Here is a 26,371-nt window from a genome sequence, read left to right on the forward strand (position 1 = left end):
CTGAATAATTTTATTTGTAAATATAATGTAGTATTATATCTAAATGATCTTATGTTTAGTATCTTGTACAAGTATAACGCAGTAGAACATAAGATGTATGACTTGCAGGAAATATATTTAAAAGCATTTATGAAAATAAAGATATGCAGAAAACCTGCTAAGTGAAGAATTGTGTTTGTTAATGCTTTTTGAGTAATAAATGTTATGTTTTACATTTTACTAAATAGTTGTTCATTAAGAAGTGATGTAATTCTGTTCACGTTTTTCATTTTCTTTTGTTTTGTTTTTTAACTACCAGGATGTTATTGAAAATTCTTGTGATCCACTACTTGATCTGCATATGTCTTTGGAGGAACTATATACCCAGAATCTCCTGCAAAGACAGGATGAGAATACACCTTTGGTAGACATAAGTATGGGGTCTGCTTCTGGCTTTACTGTAAATGACTACACACCTGCAAATGCTATTGAACAGCAATATGAATGTGAAAACACAATAGTGTGGACTGAATCTCATTTACCAAGTGAAGTTATATCAAGTGCAGAACTTCCTTCTGTGCTACCCGATTCAGCTGGAAAGGTAATATTTTAAAGATATGGTTTGTGTTTTATGATGAGGTAGGGAATGTTGAAGGGTTATTCTGGCCATTCTCTTCATTTGGAATGAGTGCTTCTTGGCACTAAGATTTTCAGAAAGCAACCTATGAACTTGTTTTGGTTGCAGGTTCTTGCAGAATAAAGCACAATCAATTAGAGAATGTGCGTGATGTTGAAATCACACTCCAAAGTCTAGTTTCCCTTTCCATGTGACTTGTGGCTTGTTTTTTCTTTCTTACAGGGCTCTGAGTACCTGCTTGAACAGAGCTCCCTGGCCTCTAATGCTGAGTGTGTCATGCTTCAAAATGTATCTAAAGAATCTTTTGAAAGGACTATTAATATAGCCAAAGGCAATTCTAGCCTAGGTAAGTTTCTCATTTTCCTCATATACCTATTTCTTAACCCCCTTGACAAGGGGAAATATTGAACATGGTAAATTTCAATGTTTTTTTGCTGTAGATAAGAGAACAGATGGTAGAAATTTTCCTGTAGTTTTTATGGTTTTTCTTTCTGTGTCCTCATTATTTTTTCTGAAATGGTTTACAGGTTTGTTTACTTCGTATGAGCAGAAATCCCTCATTGTCTTAATTATTTCAGAGTATTCACAAGCCTCATTTACATTCAGTAAAAGATATATGAATTGTTTGTGTATGAAACAGCAAATCAGAAAAGGAATTCTTAGAAAATGAAAACTCAGCAATTTGGAATTCTAAATTCTTTGGAAAAGTAAATTATTAGTTTCTTTGAATGAACCAGTGATGTATAAGTCAGTTTGCATTTAATTTCTTTCACTCGCTGAAAGAAAGACTAAAAAGACAACCAGGTGTGCCACCACCAAAATGTAAATGTGAGTTATTCAGTAGGACTTCCCAGGTGGCAGGATTTTTGTGTCCTATTTTAACCACAAAACCCTCTGAATTGGGCAAAGAAGACTTTCTGTAGAAATATCCTAATTACAATAGCTAAAACTGTTGAGGCAGAGCATATTTGTTCTCTCATTGAGTTATACAGTCATGTGACTCAGCCCTGTCTTTTTTGATAAATAGGGTGGTAGATGAGTTGCTTTGAGTGTCCAAATGCAGCCCAAGACTCTATGGTTAATTCAGTATCAGAGATCCTTTTCTTTCTGTGAAGTAACCAACCACTACCCATTACATTGACATTTTATGGCAGGGTCTTGTTTCCTTGTTTTGAGATTTGGCAGAGGAATCCAGCAGTGCTTACTTGGTGAGTGGGATTTCAGCCTTGGTTGCCAAGATTTTGTTCCATTTGATGGTGGCGGGGTACTACCAACAGCAGCTAAACAAAGAATTGTAGCAGATAATATTTATGTTGTTGTAATATTTCTTATATACATTATGTTTAATAGGATGATACAAAGCTTTAACTGCAGAACTTTCCATAACTCATTGATTATGAGACAGATATCTAAGCCATGCTAGAATTATTTTATCGGCTAATTTAGTGTTTCTGATGCCATATTACTCAAAATATTAGTTCTGTAGGATGTTAATAGGAGTTATAAATGACTTCCAAGTTTAAAAGTTTGGAATGAGATAAATTTAAGAAGACAGGTTTCTTTTTACATCTCAATATCTTTTATACTCCATGTGCATTGTGAATCACTAAGAGATTATCAGATGTAGCATTTTTCACATTTAATTGGCCATAGAACTCATTTTTCTTGAATAATTGATAAGGCAGAGATTTTACAAAGCCTATTTGAGAACTATTATTCTAGTGTATTTACTGAAGTAGCAAACATTTATTTTAATTCTCTATCCACTATGCATAGACACCATAATATTATTACTGTTCTTAATGCAGGTTTAAGAGAGTAAGCTAATTGACATTTAAAATCCTAAAGGCGTTAGAATATTGTACGTGCTATGATAGATACTTATAGAGAACATTGAAGGCTTTAAAGAGGGAATAACTAATCCCTGCTCTCCAAGTGTGGAGAACTTTAGAATGGTTTCAGAAAAGAGGAGATGTATGATTTAGGTCTAAAAAGAGGAGATTTTTACCACATAGTTGAGGAATTTGAAAAAGTTGAAAGCTACTTAGAAGTAAGGCAGAGAGATGTTAAATATTACTGAAACTGGTTCGATATGGATGAAGTGTGGTATGATGACCAGCAAAGTCAGAGTTGGAACTAAAGGAATGATAAGTGGGAGACAGCTGCTGGATGGGTTTGTGTGCAGGACACAGAACTTCTGCTGCAGCCATGTACTGCCTTATGCTTCATGTAGGCAGCGGGAGCTAAGGGTATGAAAGTGACATGATCAGATTTGTGTTTTAAGAAGAACATTGAGCTTAGGTTGGTGAAGCAGTTAGGAGGCTCTTGTAAGAGCCATGGTTTGGGCACATCAGATTTTGCAACCTGACTATTTGGATTGCTTACCAATTTTATTTTTTTTGAGAGAGAGTTTCACTTTGTTGCCCAGGCTGAAGTACAGTGGCATGATCTTGGCTAACTGCAACTTCCATCTCCTGAGTTCAAGCAATTCTTGTCCCTCTCAGCCTCCTGAGTAGCTGGGATTACAGGCCTCTGCTACCATGCCCGGCTGATTTTTTGTATTTTAGTAGAGATAGGGTTTCACCATGTTGCCCAGGCTGGTCTTGAACTCCTGAGCTCAGGCAGCCCACCCATCCCGGCTTCCCAAAGTGCTAGGATTACAGGCGTGAGCCACCCCACCCGGCCTGCTTACCAGTTTTTAATTAATTGTGAGAATGTTGAATTTTGTCAAAGCATTTCTTCATCTTTTGGGGAATTATATGGATTTTCTTATTTATTCTGCTAATATGTCAAGATATATTGCTTTTTTAAATTATGGTAAAATATACATAGCATAAAATTGACCATTTTCATCATTTTTAAGAGTGCATTTCTGTAGCATTAAGTGCATTCACGTCATTGTGCAGCCATCATCACCATCCATCTCCAGAACGTTTTTGGGTTCCCCAGTTGAAATTCTGTATCCATTAAACAATTGTTCCCCATTGCTCTCTCTACCAGTCCCCTGTCAACTACCATTCATTTTTCTGTTTCTATGAATTTGACGAAATGCTTCATGTAGGTGGAATCATACAGTATCTGTCCATATGTGATTGGGTATAATGTCTTCTAGGTTCATCTATGTTGTAACATGTGTCAGAATTTCCTTTTTAAGGCTGAATAATATTCCATTGTATGTATACACTATACTTTGTTTATTCATTCATCTATCGATGGGCACTTGAGTTGCTTCCATCTTAGTTTTTAAGTTTTGATATAAAAATATACTAGGTTAATTAAGTTATTGGAAGAAAACAGTGAAAGGCAGAACTGTCTTTCCTTTCTATCACATCTAGAAATCCATTTAAACCTCCCTCAACAGCCTGACTTTAAAATTAAAGTGTAAAAGAGCCCTGTCATTTGTTTAGTGAAAGTAAAACAATTGGCTGGGCATGGTGGTTCACGCCTGTAATCCCAGCACTTTGGGAAGTTAAGGCAAGCGGATCACCTGAGGTCAGGAGTTCAAGACCAGCCTGCCCAACATGGCAAAACCCCGTCTCTACAGAAAATACAAAAAATTAGCTGGGCATGATGGTGGGCACCTGTAATCCCAGCTACTTGGGAGTCTGAGGCAGGAGAATCACTTGAACCCGGGAGGCTGAGGTTGCAGTGAGCCGAGATCATGCCACTACAATCCAGCCTAGGTGATAAGAGTGAAACTTTGTCTCAAAAAAAAAAAAAAAGTAAGACATTTAAATGTGAAATCACAGCACCATTAGTTTACCATTCACACTGTAATACAAAACTGTAAATCACAATTAGTTTAACTTTTCTGCTTCATTTCCATTATTGATATGCCCAATATGTTTATAGGGCTTTCTCCCTGGCTTTTTGATTTCCTGGGACCCAGTGAGGTTCCTCTGGCATTTTGGAGTTAAAATTTACTGCATGCCAAGGCAAGAACATTACTCTGTTATCTCATTTGACAGGAGATGCTCAATGTTCAGATTTCTGTAGCACTTCGAATAACTAAATGTAAAGGAATCTTGAAAAATCTGTGTAAATATTAAAATAAAGCATTCAATAAAGCTTTAGTGTAGGAAGGTGTTGGCTGTATAACTTGAAGTAACAAGAAGTGTGATAAATAGTATTTTAGGCAGTCTAAATAGAGGCTGGGTTTGTACTGGTGGAAAAGTATGTTATGAAGGGGTCTATCAGTGAGCTCATTTTCTTAGATTCATAGTCTCCCCTTAATCAGCTATAAGCAGTTGTTTGCAGTTTTAGCTTTGTGGATAATTTGTTTCTTTGTCTTGTGATAACCAGAAGAAGTTTTAATAAATGGCAGGTTTCTGTAAATCTGTCATAATCCATTGTTTTGATTTCATGAATCATTTGGGTTTTTGAATTTTGTTAAAATTAGAATGAAAATGTTGTATACAGAAATACAGATACATTAATAAATGTACACATGCATATAGTGACCTTTAAAAAATTCTAATCTTGATGCTTTTTCGTAAGTCTGTGGTCCCTTGGTTAATGATGTGGTGTTTGGACTTGAAGGTAAAAAACAAGGTTCTTCAGGGGAAAAGAAAGGAAGTCTTATCTTCCCTTCACTGATTAGATACAGAAACATAGACAGACTCAGGAATTTCTCTGAAATTACTCAACCTTTAAAGAGGTAGAGTCAGAACTCAAACCTGTCTGTCTCTGATTTTCACATATAGCATACAATACATTCAATACTTGAGTTACCCAAGGGCACATTATGATTGTTGTAATAACAAGCTTCATTTTGAAGCTGAATTAATATTTACATTTAGTCTTTAGGGAGCAATGTAACCTTGGTTTGGGAGAGAGATGCATTTTAAACATATTTTATGAGTTTTGTTTTGTTTTTAGTTTTGTGACTAAATTTTGTTGTACACTTTGTGTCAGGTGTTTTGAAAGTTACTATACATATGTGTTTCTCACTTAATTCTTTAAACAACCATAAGAGCAAATGTCATCCCTTTTTAGAGATAAGTAAACTGAGGCTCTGTGTGAGGTTAAGTCAGATGCCCAAGCTTGTGCTGATTGGAAGTGGTGGAATAATTCAGATTCGTAACCGGTTCTCTATTTCCAAAGCACACGATTTGGGATTTGGGATATTCTTTCATACTTCTTCCACGAATAAAATGGAAAGATCTTACAAGTTACAACCAAAATCTAGTTATTGGAGATTACCTCCAAGTTATTGAACGTTGAAAATTGTCGTTTGGTGAAAGGAAAGTATAAACTCAGCTAACTGATGTTGACCTCCTGGTTTACATGGTTGATGTGACCTGACAGCATAATAGCTGAGAGTCATGAGTTAAATATGCTATTAAAAGTGAATTCAGAGATCATGTCGGCCATAGCTCATGACAGGTTTCATGTCTGTGTCTTGCCTTATTGTAGTCTGCATGATGCTAATGAGAAAAAGACAATGAGTTAGATTCCCAGTGTGATCCACTGAGTTAAATTTTACTTTGTGCTGACACATTTTTATTTTACCAAAGTACAGTTGTATTGTGGATATTGCTGGGAAGGCTGGCTTTAACAGTACAAAATAGAGTACCTTTTGAAAAATTTCAGATCCAGCCTTTTTTCTCTCCTAAATGATACCTTATTGTTTTATGGTAAGCAGAGGTGTATTCTTAACAATACACTGAAAAATCGTTAGTATGCGTCTTAACAGAATGTTTTAAGTACCTTTAAAAATGTTTTATTTCTATCAGAAAAAAATAAGTAGGAGCCTGGATTGCCCATATCCACATATGAGATGTTAGGCTAGAAACATAATCAGAATCATTTTTTAAAATGTTTGAAATATCATATCTGATTTGGTATGAGTAGAATTAATATTTGGAAAGACATCATTTTTTTAAATATATGAAAACCTAAAAAGGAATTTGTGACATCTGTCAAAGAAAAGTTTTTATAAATACCCTGGTAGCTTTATATCTCTCCATAGCTTGTTTAATTATATAATTTTGTTTTGGAAGAAACTTTCAACACTTCATTTTAAGTGAACTTACATTATTTTTGCAAAGTTTCAAATATAATTTTTAAGATTTTATATTTTTCAACGAATAGAGTGAGGATAGAGTGAGGAGTGAACATTAATTCAGATAGAGTCTGTTGAGAAGGACTTTTTGAGGAACTGATACTGAAGAGTGAGAGGAAGTTAGCTATGCAAGAGCTGCCGAAAGAAGGTGTCAGGCAAAGACTTCAAAATGGACAGAGATGAGATGTATTTGTTGCTAGAACTCAGGGAACCAAGAAGGACATAACACAGTGCAAGGATTCACACTGCAAAGGCCAGTGTACCCCTGGCCTATAGACTGTGCTGAGCAAGTGTGTTGTGTGTTACTATAACAGGAAACCATTGAAGAGTTGCAACCAAGGGACTGATAGGATATTACTTGTCTTTTTTTTTAATGGCCTCTCTGTCTTCTGAGGGAAGTATGCATTGGAGGAGATAATCATGGAAGGCAGGTGACCAGTTAGGAAGGAGGCTTTTGCAAAAAGTCAGGCAAGAGAAGGTGTTGACTTAGTCTAGAGTTAGTATCTAAATGGAAAAATGTAGGTAAATGGATTCAAGATAAATTTTGAGAATAGAAATGACAGGATTTGGTGTTGGATTAAATACAGGGGATAAGAGAGAGGTATGCATCAAGAAAGACCCCAATATTTCTACTTTGAATAATGGAGGGTAGTGTGGTAGTGCAATTTACCAAAAAAGGGAAGAAAAATGGTGAAATAAAGTAAGATGAAAAATTGCAGGTTCAATTTTATGCATGCTAAGATTGCATTTTCTGTGAGATACCCAGGGGACATGAAAAGAGAGCAATTTAATATCCAAATTAGAAGCTTATTGAAGTTCAAAGATAAAATGGAAATAGATTAAGTTCACACAAATTCATTTCAACGAACTACTATGCTTTCGGACACCACTGTGATAGGCTCCAGGTGTGAAGACTTCAATACAGGCTTCTTGATGTTAGGAATTCTGTGCTATGCTTTTATCCTAAGCAACCAACATAGTACTTGGCACATATTAGCCATATAGTAAATAGATCTTGAATGAACAAGTGATAAAGGAATAAGGTAATAGCGGATAATTGCTTAATTTATAGAATGAGTTTTCCTTTTGTAGTCCTTTTATTCTCTTTTATGTGTAAGAGATGATCTAATATTGTAAAACTGATTTGATGCTATCATAGTACTTTCCCTGAGAGACCTTTCTATTCAAGGGGTCAGCACATCACATGGTCTAAATTACATTCATTCCACAATGTAGACCTGTTTGATTTATAATGTATTGACTATATACAATTTCACAAACATTTACAAATTTACTTAAAAATATTTTTTGTTAGAAACACTTTTTAATATTTTTTGTTAGAAACATTTTTCCTGTTTTTGCTGTGCTTTTTATTGACTAAAATGTTACTCGTATTTTTTAATATATAAATCATAGAAATTATTAAATTCAAATTAAAATGAATTGGAAAATCATGTATTTAATTATATTTGCATTTCTCTTTTCCTGTAGGAATGACAGTTAGTGCTAATAAAGATGGCTTGGGGATGATTGTTCGAAGCATTATTCATGGAGGTGCCATTAGTCGAGATGGCCGGATTGCCGTTGGGGACTGCATCTTGTCCATTAATGAAGAGTCTACCATCAGTGTAACCAATGCCCAGGCACGAGCTATGTTGAGAAGACATTCTCTCATTGGCCCTGACATAAAGTAAGTATCATTTGGAGCCCAGTTTGGCTTGGGAAATTCAGGAATTTCAATTAACCAGAATTCTTTTTCAGTATACACTTCTGTTTGAGATACAAATGTTTTCACATTTTTTTAAACATAAATCACTCAAGAAATTGACTATTTTTGAGTAGTTCTCGATTGTAAGTATAGTTTCTTGGAGACTATAGCAATATTAAAAATTTGGAAACCTTGCTTTGTATTTTTAATTATACTTCTCCAGTGATTTCTACAACAACCATAGAAGTTGGGGATGCAATGATTCTCACAGAGCAAGAGGGCCCACTTTTGGGATCTTGGAAAGATGTTTGGATTGGCTCCATTATAAGGAATTGTACCCTACCTAATTGACCTGTGTGAATCCTAGAACTAAGACAGTTCTTTAAGGGCCATGCATGCAAAAGACCAGATAAAACAGTGTCCATCTGACCCAAAACTTACCCTTTCTTGAGCTACCTCATGACCCCAGGGGATAGACCAATATATTGGTATGGTCTGTTAGTAGGTCATGGAGGATATTTTGTCAGGAAGTGCTTAAAATTTCCAGTAATCCCATAATGTACTAAAAGCACATCATATATGTGGTTTGGTTTTTAAGTCACTAAACATTCCTCGAGCCAACATAAAAATCAGCTCATTACTTTATTGTGACACTTCATCAATGTGACGTTTTCCTCTAGCATTAATCTTTGAATATTTGTTTTTAATGTATGAGGGATAACATCATAAAATAAGAGCTCAGGGAAAGATTGTTTACCTAAAATCGATATAATGATTACTAGTGTGGGAGACTTTTTTGTATTAATGTTATTTTACTGACTACATTCTCTATTACCAGTCCTTTTGCAAAGTATGTATTGCTAGGTCTTAGGTAATAAAAGCTGTACAGACTGTTTTTCATTCTGTGGTCAATAAAAAGAAAAGTATATACCATTTGGAACAGATTCCTCTGTCTTATATAAAAGAAGTATTATTTTTAGGCAAAATCCTCACTAATGGGCTTTCATATTTTTGTATGCTTTTTTGACTTTTATTTACAGTTGAACAGATCATCAGATCATGTTACTCTTCCTTAATTGCCTTATAATAATTGGAGTACAAGTGAACCTCATTAAAAATGTCAGTCCTTTTATCATAAGAAAAGAGAAACTTCAAGTGTTTTCCTTACCACTTATGGCCAGTGTTCCATGGCATAGATCTATGTATTTATTGCAGGGGTTTTAGTTTACGTGGATTAGATGTAGTATAAAATGCAGACGACCTAGTAACCGTTCATCTGATTTATTGTGCCATGATGTACATTTATGCTGTGTGTGCTGATACTGCTCTGTTGCCCACTTTTTGGCATTCTGATCACCAGAATTAGTACTTGGTACTAGCCCTACCCCTCAGTTCTAATGTACTGCAGAACTTTAAGAGTGGTTAAAAAATAAGACGATTGTGACACCAGTTTAGCATAAGTCATGCATCTGGTCAACTCTAGAAAACTTTTGAGGTACATTTTCAGTCTCAAAGTCTTTTTTCCCCTTTCCTTATTTTTTTGTTTTGTGTTTCCGTTTCCCCTCTCCCACCAATTCAGCAGAATTTACCCTGTCATGTGGGCAGAAGCTTTATTATGACTATCAAAGATATCTAGAGAGCTAGCTTCATAAGTACTTGCTTTAGGATCTCAGGAGGCAAAATGTACTATAGAACCTTAAATTATTTTAAAAAGAAGAAAAATCATACAACCTTCCCTCCTCTGGAAATCAATCATCCATTCATTCATTCAGTCAGTCTTGCTCTCATATAGGTAAACACACATGCAGATATTCAAAACACATTGATTTCTTCTCACATGCCTTAAAGATGCTCTGATTCAAATGGTCATAGCTTAACTCATTGAGTAATGATAAAAATAAACTAAAATCATCCTTACATAATGCTTTTTTAGAAACAAAAATATGTTAGATTTTAAAACACAAAGAGCCATTTAGGTTGACCAGGGCTGAGCAGCATGTTCTGTGCATTTTGCATGAAGTGTTTTTGGCCCTGTCCCTCTCTTACCACTTGTTTCGTGAAGCAAAAGGTTTAGAATTACCTTGAAAGCATTGTGAATAATCTTCCCAAAAGGAACATTTAGTCCTTCCATTACTCTGAATGGAACCATAACATTGCCTCGGGCCCATTAAGCTTTGTGCTCATTACCTGGATCTAGGCTCCATCCACATCTCTTTCTCATTATTTTTCTTTGTGAACCTAGCTTAATCTGGGTGGTGGTGGAGGGGTGTATTGTAGGGACTTTAAAAAAAGAGACTGTGGTTCAGTTACATAACTGATTGGTTTTTAGGGAAAGCATTGCTTGTTGAGACAATGCACTGGATTTCTTTTTTGCCATTTACGATAGATAGCTAGGAACTTTTGTGTGTGTGTGTTCATGCATGCATGGGTAGATAATTTGAGTTTCAAGAGTTCAAGAACAGCCAGTTTAAGATCCAGGTTTCATTATTTTCTATGGAAAACCAGATGCGAAGCCTCACCAGAATGCATTCTGTTTCACTTCTCACTCCACCTTGCCAGGAGCTCTTATATTTCTGTAATAATAGCCAGGGTTTTGTGCTTAGCAGCAGCTGCTTATAACATCTGCCAGATAATTACTGAGCTGAATCAGAATTCACCTGCCTTAACCTAAAGTGTGGGATGAATTCCTGATCAAGGAATAAAAGATTGATTGCAGTTACATTTTTTCATGCTTGTTAATAATCACTGCTATAGACACTAGTAAAGAGCAGATGCTTTTCTGGGGGAGGTGTAGATGGGAGGGAAGTGGAAAGGGGAAAAAAAAACAACCAGGAGCACCCACTTTTAACTACATATGTATGCATCTCACATTCAGCACAAGACATTGACATTTGTTAACACCATTGTAAAAAGATGCCGCGGCGTATGCTTCACATTCTAGATTTTCTGCAGCACCTGCTGACGATCGAGCCCCCTTTTATGTGTGAGTATCAGTGATTCAAAAGCTCATTATGGCTGTGTGTTACAACTTGTCTGTGAAAACAATTTTGTGCTTTTGTAATGTCCCAATGCAAGGATAGATCCAGATATGGATTTCGTATATACATTTTGGATTGTTTTCTTTATTTAAATAAGAACATAAAATCCAACAGAGCTATGAGATTGTTACGTTTTCACATTGTACTGATGATTGTGAACTCTTGAAAATCATATTTTCCAATTATGAAGCTTTCAAGCTCCTTTGTAAGGGAACGATCCTGTCTGCACGTGCAGGAATAGTCTCTGCATTAATAGCCATATCGCATTTCAGCATCACTAATGGTATTCTTTTTTCTTCTAGTCCATGTGTAACCAAAAGTTAGTCCATGTGTAACCAAAAGTTAGTTTGAATTTTTAATTCAACTCTCAAATAAGCATTTTCAGTGTGTTTTTGCATCTCGTAATTTAGCTTTGGCATTTTTGCTGGCCATTCGGAGGTTTTGTATGATCCTGTGACCAGGCTTGTGGTAGCATGGCTCTGCATGTTCTGTTGCATTGTGGGATGCTTGTTCTGGTGGCCTCACTCTGTAGTGGCTAAATAGTTAGGAAAACTGCCGTCTCTACTCTTTCTCACTACTACGCAAAGTATCAGAAAAATATTTGTAAATGCCTCCGCTACTCAAAAGAAAAAACAACTTTGAACAAATATAAAGAAAAACTCATTTTTAACATTGTTTGGGAAGAAACATCTTTACCTTCTTTCTCAAACCAATAAAAAAATTAAAGACTTTGTACTGATTGCTATTATTTTTGCTATTCTATCCTGCCTTTTTTCCCTGACCTTTTCCTGGCTTTTTAAACTTATGTTTTATTTATATGAGTTTTACTGAATCTTCAGGAATAATACCAGTCTTCTTCAATAGCCTTTTCATATTTTAGGTTTCATGTTTACCTTTATTTTATTTTTTCATTGTTTAAAATATAATCAGACTTCTGTCCTGACATAATGTATTGTTTGAAGGGATAAAAGCAAATGTGCTATTCAATATATTTTTGTAGCATCTTAGAGAAGGTGTCTTTATAGATGAATAAATTAAATAGGGCCAGAATTAGAATGCAACTTTTTCAGCCAGCCTAGTCTTAAATCCATTGATCTGTACTTTCTGCTTCATTTTTTGACCTTTGAGGTAAAAGTGTCATGAAGAGATTCCCAAAGGCTCCGTGTATTCTGCCCGAGTGATCAGTATGACCAGGAGAGCTGATGACCTGTGAGAGCACTCACTTCTATTTGGATTGTGCTTCTCAGCTTACAGTAGCATCACGAAAGTGGCATCCTTTTTGTGGTAGAGGGTATGGAGGTTCAGCAGTGGTGATTTACCCCATGACACTCTGTATGGTAGCAGAACTGTGTCTTCCGACTCCAAACCCAAGTGACCTCACACTTTGAAGTAAATGAGTGAATGCTTTCTATAGAATAACCAATATGTTTGAAATTATGTATACTACTCATTCAGTAAATTATGACACTGGTTTAATTTTTTATTTCATTATAACATAAAAGACAATCTTTTTACCTTTGCCCTCCAGTGCTGAGGTTTTGTATACTTATTATTTTAACAGCTAAATTATGGACAGATGATTTAATACCTCTTTGTGATTTCTAATTTTTAGTTGCACAAACATGCTGTATTGAGTTCAGATACTGTATTTCTCTTATGTTACTATTCATTAACTTGAAGATCTTGAAACAGCTTGCTTTAAAAAGTGTGTCCACTATGTAAGAAGCCTTACAGGAAAGCAGTAAACTTGAATTTTTATGTATCAGTTTCTGAACATTACAGCAAGAGTCAGCATTTGGCTCAGTGTCTTCCACATAATAGGCATTCAGTCAGTACTTGTTGAATTAGTAGATGGCCATTCACGTGTAAATAGTAGACTTTTCTTTGAGACCAGAGTGAATTTTTAAAAATTGCTACAAATTAGTAAGTCTTTCCATAAACTCAAATGGTTTAGTCTCATACTTCAGACTTGAGAGTTCATAACTTAATAGAGCTAACATAATTGTTGATAATGCTTGTTAATCTCTAGAATTAATTATGTATTATAGAAAGATGCAAAGTAATTTGTGATATTCAGTATTTTAATAGAGTATACCTAATTTGTTTCTGCTAGAGATCCCAGAAATCTTTGGGCAAAATTAATGTTATTACTGACAATTGTTATTCTAGGGATTTGTAGATCTTCCTAATATTAAAAAAATTGTTGTTAGCCTTTTCATTTTACAATATAAATAATTGTTTTCCTTCCCTGCCTGTTGATTGGTAAACACATAGTGAATCAGCAGCATTTAAAAACTTAGTTTCTGTTGTTATTCTTCCCTATAGAATACTCTATCCTATTGAAGTTTGGATTCTCTGCTGAATATACTGATTAAATGAGCTGTGTGAAAAAGTAGGGAGAAAAGGACAATATGATTTGTTTCCTTTATTTTAGAAGCTTTTCCTAACAGGCAAAATATTATTTCCCTTCACTTCCATGGATTCTGGTTTCTTCCAGAATTACTTATGTGCCTGCAGAACATTTGGAAGAGTTCAAAATAAGCTTAGGACAACAATCTGGAAAAATAATGGCATTGGATATTTTTTCTTCATACACTGGCAGGTAAGTGAAACATTAAATCAAATGCGATGAATGATACAGCAAGTTGTAGAGAATTTGGAATTCAGAGTCAGGGAGGATTAGAGCAAAGAAAAGGTCTGAATCCTTTTCTTCTTCCCTTTCCTTCAGTTATATAAGCAATTATTATATAGTATGGAAAATTTGAGAAACAGATATTCAAATTAATAAATTAATATTTAATTCTACTGCACAATGTATCACTTTTAACATGTTGATTTTTGATAATTTGTCCCAAAGGAGTATTATTTCATTAATTTCTTAGAACAGAAGAAATTGTATGATGTTTCTTATTCTTTCATAAATATTATCAAACTTCTTCAGAAATGTTATTTATTCTTTTATTAACAAGCATACAAATTCAGAAACTTCTTTTTTTTTTTGAGGCAGAGCCTCACTCTGTTGCTCAGGCTAGAGTACAGTTGTGCCATTACAGTTCATTGCAGCCTCTACCTGCTGCACCTGCACTTCATGGATCCTCCCACCTCAGCCTCCCAGGTAGCTGGGATTATAGGCATGTGCCACCACGTCAGGCTAATTTTGTATTTTTTGTAGAGATGGGGTTTCGCCATGTTGCTCAGGCTGGTCTCAAACTTATGAGCTTAAGCAATCTGCCCACCTCGTCCTCCCAAAGTACTGGGATTCAGAGGCATGCACCACCATGCCTAGACCAGAACATTTTTTGTTTGTAATTTTCTTGCTCTTTTGGAGAATGTTGAGCTGAACCTGTTAGCATGTATGCATGTTAGGAAACAGTGTTTGGCTTTTTAAAGGCACTTGATATACAATGTATTAAGAGCCTTTAAATAATAAAGGGAACATTTTCTTTTTTCTTAGGAAAGGGAGGAACTGGGTTTTGATGCTGCTGCTGACTGAGTCAAGATCAGGGAGAGAAATAATGTCAAATCACTTTTCCATGAAGAATGTACCATTCTACACTCTCAGTTGTGGACCTGTGTTTTTCAGTTGTGCTGGCAACTGACTACCAAATTTCTTGTAAGCATGTGGTAGAGCAGAAATGGCCTTGCAAGCACTCTGAGGTCTTCTCAGAAGAGTTCTACCATTCTTTTTTGTGTGTGTGTGAGGCGGAGTTTCACTCTTGTTGCCCATGCTGGAGTGCAATGGCGCGATCTTGGCTCACTGTGACCTCTGCCTCCCGGGTTCAAGTGATTCTCCTGCCTCAGCCTCCTGAGAAGCTGGGATTACAGGTGCCCACCACCACGCCCAGCTATTTTTTTGTATTTTTAGTTGAGATGGGGTTTCACCATGTTGGCCAGGCTGGTCTTGAACTCCTGATCTCAGGTGATTCACCCGCCTTCGCCTCCCAAAGTGCTGGGATTATAAACGTGAGCCACCATGCCCAGCCGAGTTCTACCATTCTTTAGTGGATGTGAGAACATCCCAGAACACCACGGTCTCCAGTGACCTTACATTCATTGTGATCTTGCTTCACTGCTTCCTCTGCACATTACAGATGACTACAGAATACAGAAAGTGTCAGGGAAGGGGAAGGTATGTTATTTGTTTAATAAAGGGAAGGAATGGCATGGTCCTTGGGGCCTCATGAATATTATGGGGAAAGGATATAATTGTCCCTCATTATCTGTTGGGGATTGGTTTCAATACTCTCCACGGATCAGAATCCACGGGTGCTCAATCCCTTGTATAAAATGATGTAGTATTTGCACGTAACCTACACACATTCTCCCATATACTTTAAATCATCTCTAGATTCCTTATAATACCTGATACAATGTAAAGGCTATGTAAGTTGTTGTTATATGTATATTTTTAAATAATGACAAGAAAAAGAAAAGTGCACGTTTGGTACAGATGCAACCATCTATTTTTTCCCCAAATATTTTTGGTCTGCTTTTGGTTTAATCCATGGATGTTGGACTCAAGGATACGAGGGATAGAGGAGACAACTATATTTACTTTTACACTGTATAAAGCTCAGCCACATTCCAGAATTTCCACTATTGGGTTAATGACATGAGTTGATTATAGTTTCCCAGTGCTTCCTATCAAACTGGTAAAACAAATTATTTCAATGTCTCTCTGAAAGGTTGTATCAAATGACTGACTTAAAGAATACACCAGCTAACATCTGAGTCTTGTTAAGTTCTAGGGCCTTAAAATACTCAAAAGTTATTAGAAAGAAAGCCACTTTGAGCACTGTGCTTCCTCCAAGCACAGAAAAGAGAATAGCCTGGATTGTCCTATGCTATGACTAGCTGCTTCACTGCAGAGAAAGTGTATTTTCTATGGATATCAGAATGCTTAAAATAGAGCAACTAGATATGCATTTTTGGTGGAACAATCTACAGCAGGGAAAGGTTAAGTAACTTTCCCACAGCTAATAAATGCCAGAGCCAAGTGTAGAATGTAAACATAATCCGTGTTCTTACCATTGGATGCAAGGAAGGAATTGCAGAAGTCTACGAAGCATGCACCATGTAAAAATATGTGACCATATAGCATGGAAGTTAAGAACTCAGGTTTTATGGTAAGTTGCCCTCGATCCAAATCTCACCTATACTGTTTTTCTCATCATGTATCTTTCTCACCATGTGACTTTCTGCCAGTTACTTTACCTGGTACATATTTGCAGATATAAAGAGATCTACTTATTATAGTTGATAAAAATTTTGTTGGTATTCAGTGGTTTAAGACAGTGGAAAAGCAGTTGATTGACTTCTTTCTTGGCTGAGTGCATGCAGGAAGACATGACACTGGAGTCCCTGAAACCACACACTAAGATGAGTAAACAATAATCAGCACATGTAGAGGAGCATATATGGGGTTTGCGAAAGGATTCAAGATTATAGAATCATCTGAAGAGACCGGGGTCCTTGTATTGGATTATTCAGGATATTCATCTTCTTGTACCTAAAAAGGAAGAAGCAAGATGCAATTTGGCTACACTGTTTCTGAATAGCTCCCACTGCTTAGGCCTTAGGGCTGAGGACCTCCCCACATCCCCTAGCTGTCACTGAGTATTTTAAGGACTGTTTCTAAGTTATAATTCTTGTCTGTCTTCTAAGTCAGCTTTCTTCATCATATTCTTTCCCGTTGTATTTCCAGAAGGTTAGTGCTAGTTTTTAACCTCTCTGCCTTGCATCCTCTGGATGAAGATTTCACTTTTAATATTTCTCTGTCAACTCTTTGACATCGTTTTTAGGATCTCCCTCTTGGAGCTCTTCCCGCCATTCCTACCCTAGTCAGACTTAGACTCTGGGAACCCTAGCCTCATTCAGAGCTTTATTCTTTAATTGCACAGGAGGGAAATTCAAACACAAAACCAATGGGTAGGACCAATAGCAAATAGATTTTACTCTAGTAGCTTAAAAACAAAAACTTAACATTCAGGTCTAAGAAAGAATGAGATGTTCTGGGAGAGCCTGGATATTTGCTTGCCAGAAATGTTGCAAAGCGCATTAAAGCTCAGATGGATGACTGAATTAGCTGACTTCTGATCTTGAATTCTAAATATTATATCATTTGAGAGAGTTCAGTATTCCTGTCAGGGGAGAATGGCTGTAATTTTACATACTTTCTTTTAATTCTTCAATTTCTGTAAATATCGACTGAAAACATTTGTTGAATCAGAATTTTTATAGCCGCCTTTGCTTTATATGTGGACATGTTTCTTTAGCAATCCAATTTTTACCACAGCCGAGGCACAGGCTATAATCAGTTTAACCATTCTCTGTTGTCCTCACAGCATCATTTATTGATACAAAGTATTCCATTGGACTAACAAAATATGTCTTGATATTGTTATTATTGTACAGTTTTCTTTACAGTCAATCAGTAGACTGGGCACATTTTGTTACATGCCTGGCATTTGGCAAAATCTAAATTGCTACAGAAGTGGAAGAGTGACCTTGAACACAGATACGTTGTAAACTGCTTCCCTTAAGAAGTATTCTGTGCCAGGTTCCTCTGGATGGGGTGAAGCTGGACCACAAGCATTTCACTTAATTTTTTGAAAATGGAAAGAAAATCATTGGTCCATCCTTAGGAAGCAGAAATACTAAACTCTTGGCAAACTTGACGAGAAATTCATTCAGGACAGGGTTCAGGGCTGTGCATACATGCTTAAAACCTACATAGTACTTCTAGCTTCTTGCACATTATAGGAATTTAAGAAATGCTTGTTCAATGAGTTTTCTTTACAAACCTGGTATTTATCCGATTTTCCCATTCCTTTCCTTTGTGCTCCCATGTCTCATCAGGGAAAAAACAGACTAGACAAGAGTCTTAGCGTTCAGTTCTACGCTATGGTAGGTTGATTCTAAAGCAAGGTTTTAATTTTGTTTGGTTAGGTTTTTCTTTCCCCCAATGTAAAAATATTTTATACTTAAGGCCGTGTACGGTGAAAATATAAAGCAGTCCTGCATTTTTAGCTAAATCAATAGTAGAGTACATATAATCTTGCATGTTTTTACTAGGATTTTGGGGTACTCATTGTGTAATTCTTTAACCAGAGACATCCCAGAATTACCAGAGCGAGAAGAGGGAGAGGGCGAAGAAAGTGAACTTCAAAACACAGCATATAGCAATTGGAATCAGCCCAGGCGGTAAGGACTTTTTCTGTCTTCAGCCCACTCAATGGATATATAGGGTTTAAAGATAAGCAGGTGTGGTTTCAAGTGCTGGATTACAACTTGCTTCTTGTCACATCGGGTGAGTTGTTTAATACTTCTAACCCATCATTTTTTTCATGTGTACAGTGGAGAGAATAATGTGTATCACACAGGGTTAAAACTAACATATATGGAGAGATCTGGCACATAGTAGGAACTAAATTAAAGAAAATTATGCATAGATAGTTGGAATGGATTACATTCTGTAGAGTTTGATCTTAGGTATACCAAAAAGTATTCATTTAAATTTTACCTAGCATTTGTAGAAACTATATAGGCAAACATATATCAAAACATGTGTGTGTATGTGTGTGTGTGTGTAAAAGTACCCTTGTAGTCTTGTTACCGTAGGCCGAGTTTATCCTAAGTCATAATCTGTCTAGGACCAGTTTCATGTATAATAGATAAGATGACATCCTCAAATATACTTAGATGTATCACGTGCATCACTAAAGCATGTTGATGTGTTTATACTGAGTAAAATCAATTTTAGTTTAATAGGAATTTACTGAGTCCTGATTATGGACCTAGACTTAAAGCCAGTGATTTTGTGAATAACAAGGAGGTAAGTAGAAGATGCAAATCCTGCCTCAAGAAACCTCTAATGTACTTGGCTGGGCAAGATGTAGAGACACATGAAACAATTTAAGAACACAAGATATTTCACATTTAGAGTAAAACACAGGTAATCAGTGGACATCCACCCCAAACTCAAGGTCACCATCACGATGGTGCTTTGTGTTTAGTAAACATTAATATTTGTTACATAGTGAATAAATAAAATGCTCAAGAGAAGAATATGTAATATTCATAAATGCCAGTACAATTTAATGATTTCCCCTGCCCACCAGTGATAACCTGTAGCCATCACATTTAAATATTTTTAAAATATAAAAAACATTATTTTATGTTGCTTTCAAAGAAGCAGCATGGATTTTCAGCCATCTAAAATGAGTTTCTTATTTCAGTTTCTTCAGAAGTCACTTAGCTCACTTAAAAACTCCCATCAAGCTCTCTATACTGCTGCCTACATTGAGAACAGGGTATAAGTGCTAGATCTGTGGCAGAAAATATATTCTGAGGTGTTAAGTGTCATATTTATTTGTGGTTAGAGGTGGAAATAAGTTAAATGAAACTGTTTTGTAGCAGGTAGTCACGGTGATAAACTTGAATTTTTTAGGAGGACAGTAATCACAAGAAAAAAAGATGGGTTGGTCAGTTTTAGAAACAATATTATAAGAGGAAAAGTAGATTTTAGAAGGTGATATAGTTTGGCTCTGTGTCCCCACCCAAATCTCATCTTGTAGTTCCCATAATTCCCACATGTTGTGGGAGGGGCCCTGTGGGAGGTGATTGAATTATGGGGGTGGGTCTTTCCCATGCTGTTCTTCTGATAGTAAATGGGCCTCACGAGACCTGATAGTTTTAAAAATGGGAGTTGCCCTGCACAAGCTCTTTTATTTGCCTGCTCTTGTCCACTTAAGCTGTAACTTGCTCCTTCTTGCCTTCTGCCATGATTGTGAGGCTTCCCTGGCCATGTGGAACTATAAGTCCAATAAACCTCCTTCTTCTGTAAATTGCCCAGTCTCGGGTATTTCTTTATCAGTAGCATGAAAATGGATTAAACAGAAGGCAGTATGCAAAATGGTTGGTGTCAGTAAGAGCCATGTTAGAACTTTGGCTCTGGTACTTTCTAAGACAAGTTTCCTAATTTCTGCTAGGTCTCTGCCACTTTATCTGTAAAACGAGGTTAATAATAGAATCTTTTGTATTTGGGGGAAAATTCAGTGTCGTCTAAAATCCTTAGCAGAGTGCCTGACACATAGTGAGTCAGTGGTTGGCTTTGTCTATATTGATAAAATATTTGTCACTGGTACCTAAACAGAGAGAAAGCCTTTGACACAGGAATCCTGAAATTTTCTTATGAGAAAGAAGAACATAACTTCTGGACTGGAAAATTTTTATGCTTTTAACCTTCATGCAATCCTAAGATAGCTCTAAAAGTGCTAACAACCTTACATGAAGAATATGTCCAAAGTTTCCAAATATCCTTCTAAGAAGGTACTCTGTACTCACTAATGTAGTGCTTCCCCTAGATGCACTAAGCTACTTCTAGGGGAAGTTCATAGAGCATGAGAAGAAAGCTTAATGGAATAACCAGAGCTTTTAATAAATTAGGAGTTAGTGTTGTTAACATGCTTCATAGCATTGGAAATGTAATGGGACAGTCATTCATGAAATCAACAAAAATTTAATTCGTTTGAAACTAGAGAATTCTTTTTAGCAAAATATAAATTTTAATATTATAAAATAGGTTATATTTTATTTTGCATGTGATTTTCATTTTACACAATTGATATTATACTACTACATGTATTTTCCATTTTGCTTAATTTTTCTCTCAATTCTTACGTTTTGTAAATCTGTCAAGCTTGATACCTTAAAGATCTAATTCATTCAATTTAGTTGTTGTGTTGCATTTCAATATATGAATATACCATGGTTTATTAATTGTCAGATTCATATTAGTTAATAGTTATTTGCTATTATAATAATTCTGTGCAGTAAATATATTTATTTCTTTATACTTACACATGAAAATTTATCTAGGGAATATATCCAGAAGTGGAATTGGAATTGCTGGCCTGTAAGTTTATATGCATTTTTTACTTTCAGTTGTCAGATTGTTTTTTAAGATTGCTATATCAATTTTTTTTTTTTTTTTTTTTTTTTTTTGAGACGGAGTCTTCCTCTGTTGCCAGGCTGGAGTGCACTGGCATGATCTTGACTCACTGCAACCTCCTCCTCCTGGGTTCAAGCGATTCTCCTGCCTCAGCCTCCCGAGTAGGTGGAACTACAGGTGCACACCACCACATCCAGCTAATTTTTGTATTTTTAGTAGAGATGGGGTTTCCCCATGTTGGCCAGGATGATCTCGATTTCTTGACCTGTGATCCACCCACCTCAGCCTTCCAACATGCTGGGATTACAGGCATGAGCCACCGCACCTGGCCACTATACCAATTTTTATTTCTATTTCCAGTATATGAGTGTTCCCTTTTCCCCACATTCTTGTTACCACATCATATGATCATTTTTTTAAAAGTTTTTTTATCAATCTAATGGGTGGAAAATGGCCCCTTTTCTAAATAAACAAGGTGTACTAGGTATAACAGGATTGATCAGGTATGGTGAACATTTGGTCATTTGTTATATGGATTGAGTTTCAGTTTCATATCTTGCTTTCATTACCACAGTAATCATCACCTTCATCACCACCACCACCACCACCATCATAACGAGTAATAAAAGATTTATTGGTTGCTTATTATGTGCCAAAGCTTTGGTTTTGGACTCTACATGTATTAATTAATCCTCACAGAAGCTCTGTTCAGAGACTCTTGTTGGCTGTAATTTCAAAGCTGAGAAAAGTAACACAGAGACTAAGTAAATGCCCTGTGTCACATAATCATTAAGTAGCAAAAGAGCAGGAGTGGCACCCAGAGTCTCAGTTTACATCTCAGGCAATCTGGCCTCAGAGCTGTGTTTAACAGCTCTGTCTTCCTGAATTTCATTCTTTTTAAACCTATATGTAAATCTCAAATAGGCTGCCATTTTTTTCCCCCTACATAATGATCTCTGAAGCAAACATATTCTGTAGTTGTTTCTTTTCTAGGCCTCCTTTTTCTTTCACTGTGTTTCTGTTCTCTGTTCAGTGAATAATGAGTTTGGTTTCTCACTGCTGTGTCATTTTGGCAGTTCTGTCTTTGATTATCGTCTTCATTGTTTTAAGGATTTACAACCTTTACTTCCAGGGAAAGTATTTTGCTATCTGTGCCAAACCCTATGAGACCTAAGGTGCTATTATCCAAAGGTTACTTAACCTCTCTGTGTCTCTTCTCTTTGTAAAATGGGGCCAGTAAGAATGTCTACCTTATAGGTATGACATGAAAATTAAATGAAAGTATATGTAACTTACTTAGAGAATAATACTGAAGACATGGTAAAACCCTTAATAAACATTTGCTGTTACTTATGTTTTTTTGTATTACTCAAGAAGTCGTAAGAATCACTTTCTAATTTGCACCAAACACGAAGAGCTCTTGGAGACATTTTCTTTCCTTCCTTCTTTTTTTTTATTTTTTTATTTTTAAGAAAAGAGTTAAGGAGTCCTACCTATGTATTCTGGATTGTTAAATATGTACACTTGTGGCTGAACTTACTATATGTAAAATGTACTATATGTGCAATGGCTAAACTTACTAACTCCTTTGCCATTTTGCCTTAGGAACAGCTTCAAGAAAACAGGGAAGGAACAGTTTTAGTGGCTCATGCCCGTAATCTCAGCGCCTAGGGAGGCTGAGACGGGAAGATTACTTGAGCTTAGGAGTTCCTGAGCCCAGGACTTTGAGGTTGGAAGTCAAGGCTGCAGTGAACTATGATCATGCCACTGCACTCCAGCCTGGGCTGCAGAATGAGACCCTGTCTCAAAACAAAAACAAAAACAAACAAACAAAAACAGGGAAGGATGGTGGATGTTGGTTCTTTTCTGTTACAGAATTTCTGGAGTAAGAGAAAACAATGAATAGGATTTTAACTAGTTTATTAACAAAGATTTTATAAGATCAAGGATCATGGTAAGATCCTTTCAAACTAAACAGGTAGAGTTTCTAGAGTTATAGATTTGCAGTCAAAAAAAAAAAAGAGTTACTGGCCAAAGGAAGATGTGCCTCAGCATCTGCTTTCATTTCACCTGGTTCCCGTCCTCTCCTCTCTGTGGTACTCTTTCATCGCCAGCCTCTTCTTACCTCAATCATTTTGCAGGGGTCCTTACTTCAACCTTTTCTCTTCTCTAGGAGCTCCTTAAATGTCAGTGTTGAAAACGTGTTTGACAGTGCTATCTTATCCTACTTAATGTCCAACATTGTCTTCCTTTGTGCAGCATGGAGCAGATTGCAGGGCCTCATCATCTCCTTAAAGTTCTGTTTGGTCTGTTTTCCTCCAACAACCTGAGCTCTGACTCATCTCGGCCAAAGACCTCACTGCAAATCACCTTACTCTTTCTTACATCCTGCCTTTTCACAAGATGCATGTGCTTTAAATATACTCATAGCTTTTATAGCTATTTGCGGTTATTACATATGAGTTCCTGTCTTTATTTTGTGGGTATGGGAAATGTATTCAAGGCAGAGGAATTAGCAAGCCCCAAGGCCCCAAGTGGGGAGCATGCCAGATGAACTTAAGGAATAGTGAGGAGATGATGTGGTAGCTAGAGTGGAGAGAGAAAAGTACAGAGCCCACTGCAGGTGTATTAAGTCCGTTTTCATGCTGCTGATAAAGGCATACCCGAGACTGGGCAATTTACAAAAGAAAGAGGTTTAATGGACTCACAGTTCCACGTGGCTTGGGAGGCCTCATAATCGTGGTGGAAGGTGAAAAGCACATCTCACATGGTGGCGGACAAGAGAAGAGAGCTTGTGCAGGGAAACTCCCCTTTATAAAACCATCAGGTCTTGTGAGACTTATTCACTATCATGAGAATAGTACAGGAAAGACCTGCCCCCATGATTCAGTTACCTCCCACCGGCTCCCACCAACAATATGTGGAAATTGTGGGAGCTACAATTTAAATTGAGATCTGGGTGAGGACACAGCCAAATCATATCAGCAGGGGAGGTTGGGGAGATAGTGAGAAAATCATATCCTGTAGGATTTTGTCAGTCACTGCTCTTCATGTCCTGACTGTTAGTGACCACGTCTGCCTTGGCAAGAATGACTTCTTCTACAGAGGTGACTTTCTGACATAGTGTGTCCAGGAGCGTTCTTTCCTTTGATTTGGTTGCTAAGGTTAGAAGCTACTATCTGTTTAGCAGTAGCTGAATTTTTTGATTGCTTAATATATGTAATACTAAGATCCAGTAAAATCATCCTTTTACACTGGTATGTGCTACAGCCTGGAGTATGAGTCCAGTTTTACTTATAACAAATTATTTTCAGAAAGACATTAATATATTATTAGATTCTACAAGACACATAATTGAGAAGGTAAACTATCTTGTTTTACTACTAGTAAAACCTTAATAAATTGAGCAAAGTAATATTTGTAAAAATTAACATATATGACATTTTATTTCATTTTGTTAAAATATTTTTATTATTGTTTTAAGCTGTCTTAACCATTTTTACATGTACAGTTCAGTGGCATTAAGTACATTCACATTGCTCTGCAATCACCACCACCGTCTATCTACAGAACTTTTTTCAGCTTGCAAAACTGTAATTCTATACCCATTAAGCAACAACTCCCCTTTCTTCTCTCTTCCCATCCCAGGCAACCACCTTTCTACTTTCTGCCTCTATGAATTTGGTACCTTTAGGTACCTTATATGAGTGAAATTAAATGACATTTGTCCTTTATTTTACTTAGATGGCTTACTTCACTTAGCATAATGTCTTCAAGGTTTATTCATATTATGGTATGTTTCAGAATTTCCTTCTCTTTTAAGGCTGAATAATATTTCACTGAATGTATATAGTATTTTATCTACTCATTTCTTGATAGATAATTGGTTTGCTTCTTCGTCTTGGCTATTGTGAACATGGGTGTATAAGTATTTCTTTGAGATCCTGCTTTAAATTCTTTGGTTATAATACCCACAAGTGGAATTGCTGAATCATATGATAATTCTATTTTTAATTTTTTGAGGAACCTATATACTCTTTTCCATAGCAGCTGCACCATTTTACATTTCTACCAACAGTACACAAGGGTTCCAAATGCTCTGCATCCTTATTAATTTCTGTGTGTGTGTGATTTTTTTTAGTAGGTAGTAGCTATCCTGTTGGATGTGAGATGGTATCTTATTGTGCTTTTTATTTGTATTTCCATAATATTTAGTGATGTTAAACATCTTTTCATGTACTTATTGGTCATATATATATATATATATATTCAAGACACCTGCCTGTGTTTTATACCACTTGTTTTTTTTGTTGTTGTTGAGTTTTAGAAATTCCCTTTGTATTCAGCATATGAATCCCTTATCAGATATGTGATTAGCAAATATTTTTTTTCCTTTCTGTTGAGAGTATCGTTAATGAACAAAAGTTTTTAATTTTGATAAAGTACATTTTATCTATTTTCTCTTTTGTTCTCTGTGCATTTGGTGTTATATATAAGAAACCATTGCCAAATCCAGTATCATGAAGCTTTACCCTTACGATTTTTCCTAAGAGTTGAAAATTTTATTTATTTTTTAGGGTGGAACTCTGGAGAGAACCAAGCAAATCCTTAGGCATCAGCATTGTTGGTGGACGAGGGATGGGGAGTCGTCTAAGCAACGGAGAAGTGATGAGGGGCATTTTCATCAAACATGTTCTGGAAGATAGTCCAGCTGGCAAAAATGGAACCTTGAAACCTGGAGATAGAATCGTAGAGGTACCCTCCAGTGAGCTTTCTGTGCTAAAATTTTTCACCTGCTCCATCCTTTGTACCAAGGGAATTGTCATCTTCATACTAGTTACTCAACCCAGCATTCGAGTAAAATATGTGTGTGGTTAAATTATTTCTTTTTATTTGTTTATTTTCATACATAATTTTCTCTTATGTATATAATGACAGATTATATGTTTTGATATAGAGACTGGTGTTTGGAGATAAAGCCAACCATTTAAAA

The 26,371-nt window shown here is 36.2% G+C and overlaps 1 protein-coding gene across 18 annotated transcripts in view; it reads left to right on the top strand.

Moving 5' to 3' along the window:
• Nucleotides 1-26,371, top strand: part of MPDZ (multiple PDZ domain crumbs cell polarity complex component) — a 175,141-nt gene that overhangs the window by 103,011 nt on the left and 45,759 nt on the right. For all 18 annotated transcript variants that reach the window (XM_015117692.3, XM_015117694.3, XM_015117695.3 and 15 more), the window contains 6 exons: nucleotides 299-580; nucleotides 839-962; nucleotides 8,172-8,370; nucleotides 13,924-14,028; nucleotides 18,537-18,629; nucleotides 25,956-26,133. In XM_015117692.3, the coding sequence (XP_014973178.3) occupies nucleotides 299-580; nucleotides 839-962; nucleotides 8,172-8,370; nucleotides 13,924-14,028; nucleotides 18,537-18,629; nucleotides 25,956-26,133 (981 nt within the window). The remainder of the gene's footprint in view (nucleotides 1-298; nucleotides 581-838; nucleotides 963-8,171; nucleotides 8,371-13,923; nucleotides 14,029-18,536; nucleotides 18,630-25,955; nucleotides 26,134-26,371) is intronic.

Source organism: Macaca mulatta, chromosome 15, assembly GCF_049350105.2.
Source record: "Macaca mulatta isolate MMU2019108-1 chromosome 15, T2T-MMU8v2.0, whole genome shotgun sequence".
NCBI lineage: Eukaryota > Metazoa > Chordata > Mammalia > Primates > Cercopithecidae > Macaca > Macaca mulatta.